This window comes from Rhineura floridana, chromosome 22 (genome assembly GCF_030035675.1).
Source record: "Rhineura floridana isolate rRhiFlo1 chromosome 22, rRhiFlo1.hap2, whole genome shotgun sequence".
Taxonomy (NCBI): Eukaryota; Metazoa; Chordata; class Lepidosauria; order Squamata; family Rhineuridae; genus Rhineura; species Rhineura floridana.
The window spans coordinates 10,424,084-10,437,959 of record NC_084501.1 but is presented as its reverse complement, the minus strand read 5'-3'; the positions used below and the strand labels follow the sequence as shown (position 1 = coordinate 10,437,959).

The following is a 13,876-nucleotide window of genomic DNA, read 5'->3' as shown; positions in this document are numbered from 1 at the left end:
GCAGGGGTTGGAGGGGGAGGGAAATCTACCCCAAACCCTGCAGAGTGGCTGCCAATTGGGTCACTTGCCAATGATTTGACTCAGCTCTCTAAGTTCAAAAAGCGCTCCTTGCAGCTGCTGCTGCTGCTCTGCTCTTCTGTGGCAGGAAGTGTCTGAATTAGGCTTCTGTTGGGGCCCAAACCACGTGGGTCTCCCCCGCCCCCAGGCTCTTGTATCTTAAAGCCATAGATGTGTTTGTGCATTCTGTTCCACGGTAGGCCTGTTTCCCAACCACTGCTGGAGGTAGCGCTGGAGGATTTTATTTATTTTTTATTTTATTTATTATTTAATGTATAACCCGCCCTTCCTCCCAGCAGGAGCCAAACAGATCCCATTCTTGGTGAGAGTCTGCTTTTCATTTGCACATTTCACTATGCAGTGGCTGAGAAGAGGGCACTGTGGGGTGTTCGTAGCAGATTCTGCCCTACCCAACTCTTGCAACCCATGTTCAAAGACGTAAAGTGGCTACTTCTGTAACCAACCAACCCCCGGCAGGGTCCCTGTTTCTTGGTCTGTGTACACACTATACATTTAAAGCACAAACTGAACGTCAAAAAGACTAAAGTAATGACAACAGAATATTTATATAACTTTACAGTTGACAATAAGGACATTGAACTTGTCAAGGATTATCAGTACCTTGGCACAGTCATTAACCAAAATGGAAACAATAGTCAAGAAATCAGAAGAAGGCTAGGACTGGGGAGAGCAGCTGTGAGAGAACTAGAAAAGGTCCTCAAATGCAAAGACGTATCACTGAACGCTAAAGTCAGGATCATTCAGACCATGGTGTTCCCAATCTCTATGTATGGATGTGAAAGTTGGACAGTGAAAAACGCGGATAAGAGAAAATCAACTCATTTGAAATGTGGTGTTGGAGAGCTTTGTGGATACCATGGACTGCGAAAAAGTCAAATAATTGGGTGTTAGAACAAATTAAACCAGAACTATCACTAGAAGCTAAAATGATGAAACTGAGGTTATCATACTTTGGACACATAATGAGAAGACATGATTCACTAGAAAAGACAATAATGCTGGAAAAAACAGAAGGGAGTAGAAAAAGAGGAAGGCCAAACAAGAGATGGATTGATTCCATAAAGGAAGCCACAGACCTGAACTTACAAGATCTGAACAGGGTGGTTCATGACAGATGCTCTTGGAGGTCGCTGATCCATAGGGTCACCATAAGTCAAAATCTACTTGAAGGCACATCACAAGAACAGGGTTGATTTAAATGTGCTTTAAATGTATGGGGTGTATGCAGCCTATCAAAATCCAGCAAGTCCATTTTTACCCATCATGGCATCTCTTTTCCCAGGAGAAAACCTGTTGGGTATCTGCCTGATCTTATGCTGTGAAAAGCACAGACACCCCTCCAGAAGAAAAAGAAGTATCTTTTTGAAGGATAAATGCTGACAGAGTTGGTTAAAATAAGCAATTGTTGCATTTTGGGCATTGATCTAATCTTGAATTTTAAACCACAAACAGCCATCTGCTTAGAGTTAAAATCCCGGTACCTTGTTAGCAGGCTGATAGAGTGCAGGTTTATCTGAAGTAAATAATCAGGATGGAAAAACAAAAACCATGTCATGCCAAATCAAGGCAAAGGGTGACCACATTCTAAATGCAAAGGCCCCTCCCCAGAATCAGACGAATGACAATCCAGCAGCACTAGAGTGCTACGTGTCTAATGCTGCGCCCCCCACCCCTCTTTTTTAAAAAACTCTTTCTTAATCTCTCCACCTCTCTCAGTCTCCACCCTGGACCTTTACCCTCGCCAGATTTGGACATCCTATTTAAACTGGCCAAACAGGCATGCCATTAAAGTGGCAGAAGCCAGGCGGAAAGAGACTCGCAGTTGGATTGGGGTAGAATTGGAGCAGTGGGGAGGGGGATGGCAGAAATCCTCCTCCCCTTGCATAATTGGAGAGTTCCACCTCACTCCCTCATTAACAAAATTTGCTTCAATTTTTTAAAAAAATGTCTGTGTGTGTACAGAGGCAGACAAAATGGGTGCTGGTCCTACTCAGAGTAGACCCACCAAAGTTAATCCATATGTCAGAGCTGTAACTCAGCAGCAGAGCATCTGGTTTGCATGCAGAAGGCCCGGGTTCAACCCCCCACATCTCCAGTTTGGGCTGGGGGAGGCCCCTATCTGAAACTCTGCAGAGCTGCTCCCAGTCAGTGTAGACAGAGAGACAGTGTGTGTGTGTGTGTGTGCGTGCGTGCGTGCGCGTCCATCTGTGCTGGCAGAATTTGAATACGTGTGTGTGATCTTATTAAATAACGACATCTGATTGTGTATAAAACATATTTGCGTTACATTTTGGGACACAATGTATTGAGTTCCATTCATGGTTACTGTAACAGAATATATCCTAATTATATTCACACACACAATTCACACACACACACACACACACACACACTTTCATTATTTGATGGGATATGTGAGCAAAAATAATATCACTGTTATCCAACAATCTGACATTGCCTGATGCATTCCTGTCATAGGTGAACAACAAATCAATAAAGCCATTCAGCTAAAAATTTAGCAAATGCCCCCGAACTTTCTTTTGACAAAGCAACTGTATGCATACCTGTGTTATATATATTGTGACTGACAAAACAGAGGTTTCAATTTCTGGTGTGTGTGTATTGTACTTATACATCGCTTTTGCTTTTTATGCACCCTGCTCCCAGTAATGTCGTGGCAAATTTAGAAGTGTGGGGTCCCTTCATGATAGTCACAACCACACATCCTCCCCCTTCTTTTCTTTTGCTGCTGGGTTGAGAATGAGATCCTTGTTAATGCCTTCCCCCACAACAACAGATGTACCTAGGAGCATGAAAGGGGAGAGTGTTAGCTACTGAAAAGAGTCTTCTCAGTTACTGATTCGCCTCCTTTCACTCTGATTGGCTCCAATCAGCAGGAAAGGACAAGGAAGCAAGTTAGAAAACTTCTGTCTGTGGCTGGCATATTCCTTTTTCGTGCTGATTGCTTCATAGGGCACTGGAGACATAGGGACCCTGCTGGGACCCTGTTCCCAAAAAGTAAAAGGTCTAAGACCCCCTGGACGACTACACCCGTCTGTTCCCGATTTTTCCCCTCCCTTATGGCTGCCATATATGTACGTACTATGCTTTACAGTTGTATCTAAGATTTTGTCTTTTATTATATATTTCTTCTTATTGTAATTGCTTTAATGTTTTTTGTATGGCTTAGATATGATGTTGAGTATTGGCATATATCGTTTGTTGTTTTCTGTGCTATAACCCCCCCTGGGGTCTCTTGATGAACGTGTGAGTGTATGTGTGTGTGTGTTGATAGAGTAGGAGGGAGAAGGAAAAGGGTCTCCCCAAACAGGAGCATTGGGGGGGGTTGGGGGGGGTGTATTGGCGGGGGGGCGCATAGCATCCAAGAGGGACGGCCAGACAGCCCTGGGGGGTGGGGTGCGATGGGGTGGGCGTCTGTGCAGCAGCACAAGCGCTGCTGGGTGGGGGAAGGGAGAGCCACGCGGGCCCTTTAAGGGGGCGGGGTGGGGTGAGGTGGGGCTGGGAGACTGAGCCAGTGGCACCGGCAGCGGCAGCAGGCGGGGGACAAAGGGGCCGAGCTGCAGGGGAAGGGCGAAGCGGGTCGGCACCGGGACCTGGTTCGTTTTCAGGGGCTTCTGAAAGCAAAGTGAAGCAATCGCGCCGGGGGGAAGGATTGGGTGGGGAGAGACAGGGAGAGGAAGAGAGACGAAACCGGTTTCCAGTTTTGCAAACAAAGAAGAGGAGGAAGGAGGCGTGTGGGATTCCGGTTCTGATTCGGTGCCGAGTTCTTGTGTGTGTGCTCGCGCGCAAGAGGAGGCTAGCTCCTGCTCCCATTGCACGTGGTTCTGGGCAAGGAGCAGCAATATATGTTAAAGAGAGACCACGCCGGTTCGGATCTCACGTGGTCCTAGTCCTCTTGAGGCTCGGTGCTGGTGCCGGTTCGGGGCAGAGTCGGCGGAGGGGGGGGAAGAGAGCCAAGGGTGCTGCTGGGGAGACCGATCCGGTTCTGGGGCTGGTTCGGTCCTCGGGATCCAGCCGGTGCTCCCCCACGCACACGTGGTGCCGGAAAAGGAAGGACAAAAGGGAGACAGAAAGCGGAGTCATCACTTTTCCCTGGTCTCGGGGACCCACTCTGGTTCCGATTCGGTTCGGATGGCGGCTCCTTGTAGCCCGGAGAGCGGCCCGCCGGCTGCTGGGGGAACGGGGCCCCGGGTCTATTTCCAAAGCCCCCCAGCGGGGGAACCGGCCGCGGAGGAAGAGGAGGGCCCGGTCCGGCGCCAGGGGAGGGTGACGGTGAAATATGATCGCAAAGAGCTTCGAAAGCGACTCCACTTGGAAGAATGGATCTTGGAACAGCTGACGGTCCTCTATGATTGCCAGGTAACAACCGCCCCAGCTCTAAAATCCTGTCCTACCCCATTATTACGCTTAGGTTTCCTTATAGGGCCAACCCATGACTCAAGCTCCTCATATTAAAGTGTTTTAGTGCTTTGTTTGCCGCCCTGGGCTCCTGTTAGGAGGAAGGGCGGGATACAAATTAATTAATTAATTAATTAAATATTAAGTCTCCCATCATTCGTATTTTACATATTGCCCCTATAATCCAGACCCACCTTATTCAGACCCCTTAATTGCCCATTTATCACCTATGGAGCCTGTACAAGCACCAGAACTTCCCACACCCCATGAAGCTTCCTGCTAAAACACGCCTTTGTATGCCACCCCAAAAACTTATTTCATTAATTATTGCATTTATATCCTGCAAATTCTTCAAGGACACATACATGGTTCTTCCCCCCTCTCCATTTGAGCCTCACAACAACCCTGTGAGGGAGGTTAGGTTGAGGGGCAGTGGCTGGCCCAAGGTCGCCCAGAGAGCTTAATGGCAGAGTGGGCATTTAAAGCCTTGAACCCAGGTCCCAGTCCAGCACTCTTTAACTACTTCTTCCACTTCCTCATCCTTCTTTGCATTGAAAAGGTCTCTGCCCTCAGGAGCTTACACTCTAAATCTTGAGGGAGGGATTAATGAACCCCTCCCCAGCAGATCTTTTGCCCCAGTACCACCTTGCTCCATAGGGCGGACCCTGTTCCACTGTCTACATTTTACACACACACAGACACGTGACTTTGTGTGTATCTTAAAATATTATTTCCAAGCACGGCTGTGCAAAGAAAGCCATCCAACAAAGAGGAGGGGCACGCAACAATCCCTATAAATCGAGATCCCATGTGGCCTCATGTTTCTAAACATTGGTGACCCCCCAACCTGCTCTTTGGGGGACCTTAACAACCCCCATATTGTGTTCAGCCATGCTGTTGCAGCCTCCCTATAACCCACTGAGACCCAGTTCGTACAACCAGAGGGTCATTCCCCTCCCCCCCACCTCCTCAAGTCTCCCCATCATATGGCAGCACAAGTATTCCCACCTCCACACTTCTCGGTCCTTTTGTCATCGGGTATGGTGCAGTGATCCAAGAGACAATGAGGTCTGGTTACTTGCAGAGTGGGGACTCCCTCTTAGACAGAATCTTCCCATTGACTCCAGTGGCATTTTCTGTCCAACAAGGACATCCTCGGGGTGGCTTGCCTAACCCAGCGACATCCCGAACACAGGCTACAGGTCTCCCCCTATATCCAACCTTATATTGTCAGCTTAGACAAGCTTACTTCATTTTTCCAAGGCCTGCCTTTCTGCAGCACCCCCACTGAATAGCCCTACCCCTTCCCGGTTTTGTTTTCTGCCTAATCCTACAGTTGAATCTTGAAGGCCTGTCAGGGGCCTTATGATCTGCTGTCTACCTCCTCTGTACCAAAGGTTACCTTAATATTTTTGTTAGTATTGCATTTCTATCCCACCTTTCCTCCAAGGAGCACACAAGGTGGCACGCATGATTTCTCCTCCCTCTCCATTTTATCCTCACAACAACCCTGCGGGGTAGGTTAGCAGGGGTGCAGTCATCCAGGGTCGGGGGGAGGGTCTTAGACCCTTTACTTTTTTGGGAGCAGGGTCCCTATGTCTCCAGCATCCTACAAGCCAATCAGCATGACAGTGTTAGCTACTGAGAAGAGTCCTCCCACATGGTTCCCTGTGCCCTTCCTGCTGATTGGAGCCAATCAGAGTGAGAGGAGGAGAGTCAGTCACTGAGAAGACTCTTCTCAGTAGCTAACACTCTCCCCTTTCACGCTGATTGACTCCTAGGGATGTCTGTTGTTGTGGGAGAAGGCATTAACAAGGATCTCATTCTCAACCCAGCAGCAAAAAAGGGTGGAGAGGTGTGGTTGTGACTATCATGAAGGGACCCTGCACTTCTGAATTTGCCACTACACTACTGTAGGTTAGGCTGAGAGATTGCAACTGGTCACCCAGCAAGCTTCATGGGCCAAGTGGGGACTCGAACCCTTGTCTCCTGGGTCCTAGTCCAACACTCTTAACTGCTACACCACCACGGGCCCTCTCTTGAATCAATCTGTACTTCAAGCCCTGCTTTTCTTCCAGAGATGGGCTACATCCATGGGGCAGAATCAGTCTCTCTCCTCCAGACACTTTTATTTAAAGGGCCATTGTGTAGCGGGTGTTGGTGGCTGCGCGCGTATGTTTTTAAGCAACTCAGATGGGCTTGGCATATCTGGCCATCACGTGCTCGCTCAGCCACCTCTCCTGTTATCTCTCTGGGCATTTTATCCTATGCAGTTTTCCCTTGTTCCATTTGCCAAATGTTATAGGGCAGGCTTGAGAAGGAACCAGCCCCACACACCGGACAAAATACCCCATTGCTCCTCCCCCTCCCCAGTTTAGTCTCCCACTCTTCTGCCCCACCACCAAATCTGATCGATCCAGCAGTGGATTCCTCCCAGTTTCTGCTTGCCTGCCCTAAAGAATGGAGAGGTCACTGGTGATGAGGCCAGGCTCTCTACTTTTGTTGCACTGGTGGTGAAGGTCACTTAAGGTCACTAGGTAAGCAAGCCTTCTAGCTGGGCCTTAGTGGGTCCCCTGTTCGAATCTGTCCTTTCCCCACCCCCAGAGAGGAAGAGTGGGAATAAACTTCAAGGCTAAATTATCTTCTGATTTTGCCAGCTGTGTGGTGGTGAGACCTGTTTTTTTGGGGGGGGGTTCCTCACCCTTTGTGCTCTGTAGGGTTTGTTATTCTGGGTTTGGAAGTGTGGCCTTAGTTGCAAATGCAGCTGACTCTTGAGAGGAGCGGCTGCCTTTTAATATATGGGGTTTAAAAAAAACAACTAGGCTTGTTGTCGTAAACCTTAAAGCATAACAAGATTATGTTTCACAAAGAGGGAGGGAAAAGTATGCTCCTTTTTCTTCCATCCTTGCAATTTTTGTTGTCCCCACACAAAAAGGGTGGCAGGGCTGAAACAGAGGGGATGGGGGTCAACGGCTCTAACTCTGGGGCTGCCCAGTGGACTTGTGGCCCAGGCAGCATTCAAACATGAGACCAGAGTCTAATTTTGTATCAGCCAGACCACAATGGCAGGATCAACTTTCTGTTTCTGCCTGCGCGTGCATACACCCTGCCTGCCTGCCAAATGCCATCTGGCTAGCAGCCAGCCAGCCAGTCCACATATTGGGAGGGGTGGGTGAGGGGGGATTTAGTTGGCCGCATGGGCCTTGCATCTGAGTAGGCTAATGGGGCAGTAAGTAGCTGATCAAGAGGGCCGGAAGCTTAAGACAAGGTTTCAAAAGCTGCCTGGGCCTTGCAAACACACACGGACACGCTGACTCATACATGCCAGCCTTGATGGGAAGACTGTAGATGACCCAATTACCTTTGGCCTCCTTCTGCTGCTGGAAATGTACCTCAGCTGTTTTAATTTTCCTTCACAACCCTCAATGCTTCCCTTTGTTACCAGGCTGCGCTGCTGGAACAGTGATACGAGTTGAATAGGGGTGCTGGCCCAGGCAAGTCCCTGTACGTGGATTGGGAGAGGTCTCGCTAAGTGGGGTTTAGCGGCAAGTACAAATGTGGGAGAAATTTGATTCAGTTCACATCTAAAGCCAAACCTCCCAAACACTGCACTTGCCGCAACAGTACACAAACCAAAGCACAGCCGTCATTTGAAATGGCATTTTTCCCATTTTGCAATGCAGTTCTCCAGCCAAGCAACATGCGCAAACTAATGCAAAGGGCATAAAATGTATATATTAATGGAGATAACATTCAGAAATGGCATCATTTTAGGGGAAATGGCTTTGCAAAAATGTGCATTTTAGGCAACACTGCATACAAAACTGTGATTCTTAGGAGAAATTCACACTAAAATGCTGGCTATTTTTCATGCGGATTTTGTAAAAAAATATATATTTATTTCAAATTGCTGCACAAATGTGGAGAACTGAATTTAAGAGTAGGAAGATTAGAAACTGAGAACCACAGTTGACAGACCCATCCATCCCTAGCAGAGAGCAAGCCAGATTAACAAAAAAAGAATTTAACTTGCAATCCTACCCCCACTTATTTGGGAGTAAGCCCCATTGAATCCAAGAGCAGACACAGGATTGCACTGCTAAATTGATGAATTAAGAGGTGTTGATTAAACCTACCTATGTCATTTTGGAAGAGGTGAAAAATCTATTTTTGTCAGTAGCATTTGGGAAGAAGTATCCTCAGTTACACATACACCAGCCATTTAAATCAGCATTACACCACTTTAAACTTAATCATGGCTTTTCCCAAAGAATCCTGGGAACTGTAGCTTGTTAAAAGTGTGGGAATTGTGGCTTTGTGAGGAGTAAACTACAATTCCCAGGATTCTTTGCAGGAAGCCATGATGGTTAAAATGGTTTAATACTGCTTTATATGTCTGGTGTGGGTGTGACCTCTCCTGCTATATCCCAGAGTGACGGGAGGGAGCCTCTTCTACCCTTTTTGCTTTCTCCAAAACTACTTCTGTCAAAATAAAACTTAAGATTTTTTTTAAAAAAATAACTGTTGTCTAATTAATACTGTTTTAAGCAACAGGCTGTGTTTTTTAATTACTCTGATTACTGAGTGAAGGTTGAAGCCCCACAGGGAGATCTCTCAGCTATCCTGAAGTCTGGATGATCGGAGCTGCCTCTACTCCCTGCCCCCTCTACCTCCAGCTTTCCCCAAATTGTATACAACTCCTTCTAATAACAAACTCAGCTGGTGAGTGCCGATAGGATTTTAGCCAAAACGGAACCACTGAAAAACAAGTGGGTGGTGTCAAGGGAAACCTCAAGGTTTCCAGAAGTACAAAAAAATGTGTGTACCCTAAGGAGGCACCCTTCCTGCCAAAACAACCCACTGAGGACTATGCATGCTCAATAGCCAAGAGTTCCTGAGGGAGAGGGGAGGCGACATGGAATGGAGTATCCTCAAAAAGGGTATAGCTGGCTGGCTGGCCTCCTTAACAGGGCACGGCACATCACATTGCAAGAATTCGTTACAACTCTCTAGTACTAATTGAGTGTTAAGTGCTGTACACAGGACCAAAGACTGGGTGTATAGTTGCAGCAGAATTAGGAGGTTGGCTGTTGAAGTGGATTAAGTACAGAGATGTGTTTGTTAAGGGGGAGGGGGAAGCGTTACACTTTTTTGAAAGAAAACCTCCCTGCAAGTAGGGAATAAGCAGAAAGCAGGCTCATCTAGACCTTTTCTCCCTGGTGTGCTACTTTTTTCCCTTGCAGGGAGTTTGTTTCAAAAACAAACAAGCATGGAAAGGGGGAGAGCATTCAAAATGGCACACACACACACACATACCCGTCTGCAACCTGAAATGGTGCAGCCCACACTACCGCTTCCATTTGGGGGATTGGGCACAAGAGTTGGCACGGCCCTGGCCTAGAGGACTTAACAGGGGCAGGCCAGGGAAGGAGGAAATGGCAATGATGAGTTAGGATGAGGGAGTCGCAGGGCCTTTTTTCATGACAGTATTCACCGGTACGGAGTACCAGCACTTTTTCTTTTTTTTACTGCCCGTGGCAGCCATTTTGTGCTGGCACCCACAGCACTTTTAGCAAGATATGAGTACCAGCATCTCATTTATTTATTTATTTTTACCAACATAGCACTGCGGAGTAGGTAAGGCAAAACCCTCTCCCTGCCCTAGCAGAACCTTCCAAGTTGGGGGACAAAGAGAGGCCTTAAGATTGCTGCTTTTTCTTGGAGAGGGGCAGATGGCCCTCATGCCCCCAATGATCTGAACTCCAGAGCAATGTAACATATACACCGCAGAGTTTATAACAGGCACCCATCCCAGTGAGTGTCTTGGGTGGCTGGGTTCCAGCTCTGGGGACCATGGAAACAAAATCCTCAATGAGATCTTTCTCCTTCAGAAGGGAGAGAGGAAATGGCTCCTGGCACCCATGGCTTCTCCAGTCTCCTCCTATAGGCCACGGTGATGCCCTTTTACTAGACATTGTACCGCTCTTTAAATGGGGAGGTCACCCCCCATAATCTTCTTAAAGGAGCCCCTAAGGGAGTAATTGCAAATGGTTAAGGCGCATACTCTTTCTGCCCACCCCTGTAATATGAGCACTGCAAATGCTGCCCTTCATTATATAATGTGAGCTTATTTGAAGGGGTGCATAATCTCCCCCACACGCAGTGAGGGAGCACCCTGCCCCAGGGAATAAGTTTACATAATAGATTTCCTTTTATACTTAAGCCACCTCCCTTTTCGAATATATCGCTGTATGTAGCTGGATACGAACTGAAGAGAGCCAGTGTGGTGTAGTGGTTAGAATGTTGGGCTAGGACCTGGGAGAGGCCAGGGTTCAAATCCCCACTCAGCCATGAAGCTCAATGGGTGACCTTGGGCCAGTCGCTGCCTCTCAGCCTAACCTACCTCGCAGGGTTGTTGTGGGATTCAAATGAGGAGGAGCAAAGCCATAGATGCCACCTTGAGCTCCTTGGAGAAAAAGGTGGGATATAAATGCTATTATCATAATTACTATTAATAATCTTATTATTAACTCTAGGAAGAAGAGATTCCAGAGCTAGAAATCGATGTTGATGAACTTCTAGACATGGAAAGTGACGAGTCTCGGAGCGCCAGAGTAAAGGTAGGGGCCCACAAAAACTGGATTGGGGGGGTCTCTTCTCTGCAGCCCCACCACTCACTTCTAATAGAAAAAGGGGGGAGGGTCAGTGCATTCCCTGGGAACACCAGATGCTGTGTGAGTATGATTGGAGCCAAGCTGTGGGCGGGCGGGCCAATCTGGTCAGCAATCTGGAGACCATGCGTCTCATCAGCATTTCTTGATATATAAATAAACCAGAGAAGTGTTTATTGTTGCGGATCGCAGGAGTGCTATCCACCCACCCAAAGGAGGGGCCCTTAGCCAGGGCCCAACCTGGCCACCCTCTGGCACAGGCCCCGACCTCCAAGCTATGGCCCTTCCCCAAATGTAGGTGGCTAGCAAGATGTGGGTGGGCCAGGCTTTCCACTTGTCTGAATATTTGGCGTCTCATTGCTCTCTCTCTTTCAAAAACAGGAGCTCCTGGTTGACTGTTACAAGCCCACAGAGGTGAGTGCCTGCCTCCCTGCCATGGAACAACCCATTTTTCCCATGACTTCAGCGTTCCCACACCCATTCCATCACCATGCCCCCCATCCCACCCAGGACAAAGGAGGTGGCTATCCCACATCTCTCTCCCCTCTCTGACTGCTGCTGCCATGGCAAGACAGAAAAACAGCAGCTGCCTCTGCAATGATGCCCTTCCCCAAACACGCCTTCTCCTGTTCTGCCTCTCACAGCAGGAAATCGCGTCCTCTCCTTTCAGCACCTGTTAGGAGAGGGTCTCTCTCTCTCTCTGCCTCCCCACACACACACACCCTACCCTTTTCCCTAAACCCTGGACTACAGCAGCAGGGATATTTGGGTGAGAATCTGTCCCCCCCCCCAAAAAAAAAAGCTGAACAAGGCAATTTCATCACAGCATGGGAGCATCTCTTGCATTTGTGATTTCTGCCTTCTGGGGTAGGAATAATCAAGCACTATCTTGCTGGGTTTGACTGAACAGGTGTAGACCAGGGGTGGGGAACCTTTTCCAGGCTGAGGGCCATGTTCCCTACTTTCCAGAGGCTGTATATGCCAGCAGTGGGCAAGGCCACAGGCAAAAGCAGGTGGAGCAACACATGCAATTGTTACCTTTGTACAGGAGATTAGTTTCTACATGTACTCACCCACCTCTCTCTCTCCTCCATCAAGGCGAGCAAGAGGCATGATCAGAGTTCAAACTTCACCACTCAATTTAAAGCCTTGCTGTGCTAATAGGCAGCATGTGATGCGAATTCCAAAGTTTAATGATGCCCTGAATTACAGGAAAAGTTTTTTAAAAAACATACTCAGCCAGCTGTAGTCTAAGGCTGGGTACATACCATGCGCTTAAACCACCTAAGTTCCCCCAAAGGATCCTGGCAACTGTAGTCCACCCCCTCACAGAGCTACAGTTCCCAGCACCCTTAACAAACTATAGCTCCCAAGTTGTATGGTGTGCACATGTAGCTGAATGGTGCAAGGGGGCAAGAGGTTTGAGAGCTCGTGCCATCTCCTTCTGCTGTGAATTTGGTTCTGGAAGTAGTGGCGCTGCTCTCCGCTGACACCCGTTTTCTCTCTCTCTGCTGACACCCCACCAGGTTTTTGTGGCCGACTTGCTAGACAAGATCCGTGGAATGCAGAAACTGAGCACTCCGCAGAAGAAATGACTTGCGGCTGGCGACCATCTCCCATGGCTGCCCTCCTTCCTCTCTGGAGAGTTTTGTCATTGAAACTATGGCTACGCGGTGTTTGAGAGGGGAAGGGGCAGCTTTCACAGGTCCAGTTGGAGAATCAGCTACTGCCCCCCCCCCCACAAGAGAGGGAAGGCTTTACCTTCTGGGGGGGATGCTTTGATAATCAAAACCATCTGGACACCTTTTTTTAGCAATACCAACTTGTTCCTTCCCATCCACCCCCCTCCTCCACCCGTGAATTTCGGCGTATGGCGGGGGAGAGGAACGCTTGTTCTCCAGGGGAGAGAAAGAAACACAGAGGGGGAGGGGAAATGGTAGAAACTTGATTTTTTTTTTTTAAGAAAGTTTGGGTTGGTGTTTTTTTTTAATTATTTGTGTTTTTATATAAATTTAATAAAGCTGCTTTGAGAACAAGGGCCTAAGTTTCTGCGTCGAGGGGGACGGGCAGGAAGTTTGGGGTAGGGGCTAAGAGCATTTGGGTGGTCAGAAAGTATGTATTTTAACAAAAACTTTCACCAACACATTTTAAGTTACCCAATGAGGCTGCTTTAGTGCATGCTGATCGTGTGTAGGACTAAGGGTTGCAGCCAATGCTTCTTCTACTCAGAGTAGACCTACAGGATTTAATAGACATGACTTAGATTCATTAATTTCAGTGGGTCTACTCTCAGTAGAATTTAGCTGGATACTACCCTAGATCTGGGGAGAATCCAGGTTCAAATCCCTGCTTCTCCAGAAAAACTTAGTGGACAAATACTTTTCTCTTGGCCTATGGTCTATCTCGCAGGGTGGTGGTTAGGATCAAATGGGAGGAGGGGAGAGAGACCCATAGACCTTGTCTTTTCCTCAGTGAAGGAAAACTGGGATGTGAATCAAAGAACAAAGACCTGCTTGAGGCTTAGGGTTGTACTCAGAGTAGGTCCACTGCAATTAATAGACCTGTTAGTCAAGGCCATTGATTTGAAGGGTCTGCTCTGAGTAAAAGCAAGTTGAATACAGCCCATAATCTTTGCTACCCACACTAGTAATAAAGTTTTCAAACTTTTGGCTTGCTGGGTCTGGTGGATCGAGAGCGAGGAGGCCCTC

At 47.9% G+C, this 13,876-nt stretch overlaps 1 protein-coding gene across 1 annotated transcript; it reads left to right on the top strand.

Annotated features, from left to right (window-relative positions):
- Positions 1–3,631: 3,631 nt before the first annotated feature.
- PPP1R14B (protein phosphatase 1 regulatory inhibitor subunit 14B) lies at positions 3,632–13,204 on the top strand. Its single transcript, XM_061606016.1, has 4 exons — positions 3,632–4,458; positions 11,034–11,117; positions 11,550–11,582; positions 12,695–13,204. Exons 1-4 carry the CDS (start codon positions 4,231–4,233, stop codon positions 12,761–12,763), a joined length of 414 nt encoding a protein of 137 aa, XP_061462000.1. The 5' UTR covers positions 3,632–4,230; the 3' UTR covers positions 12,764–13,204.
- The last annotated feature ends 672 nt before the right edge of the window (positions 13,205–13,876 follow it).

Coding starts and splice junctions, on each gene's coding strand:
- PPP1R14B (XM_061606016.1), top strand. CDS start 4,231: ATGGCGGCTCCTTGTAGCCCGGAGAGCGGCCCGCCGGCTGCTGGGGGA. Junction 4,459..11,033: donor CGGTCCTCTATGATTGCCAG/GTAACAACCGCC, acceptor TATTAACTCTAG/GAAGAAGAGATTCCAGAGCT. Junction 11,118..11,549: donor CTCGGAGCGCCAGAGTAAAG/GTAGGGGCCCAC, acceptor TTTCAAAAACAG/GAGCTCCTGGTTGACTGTTA.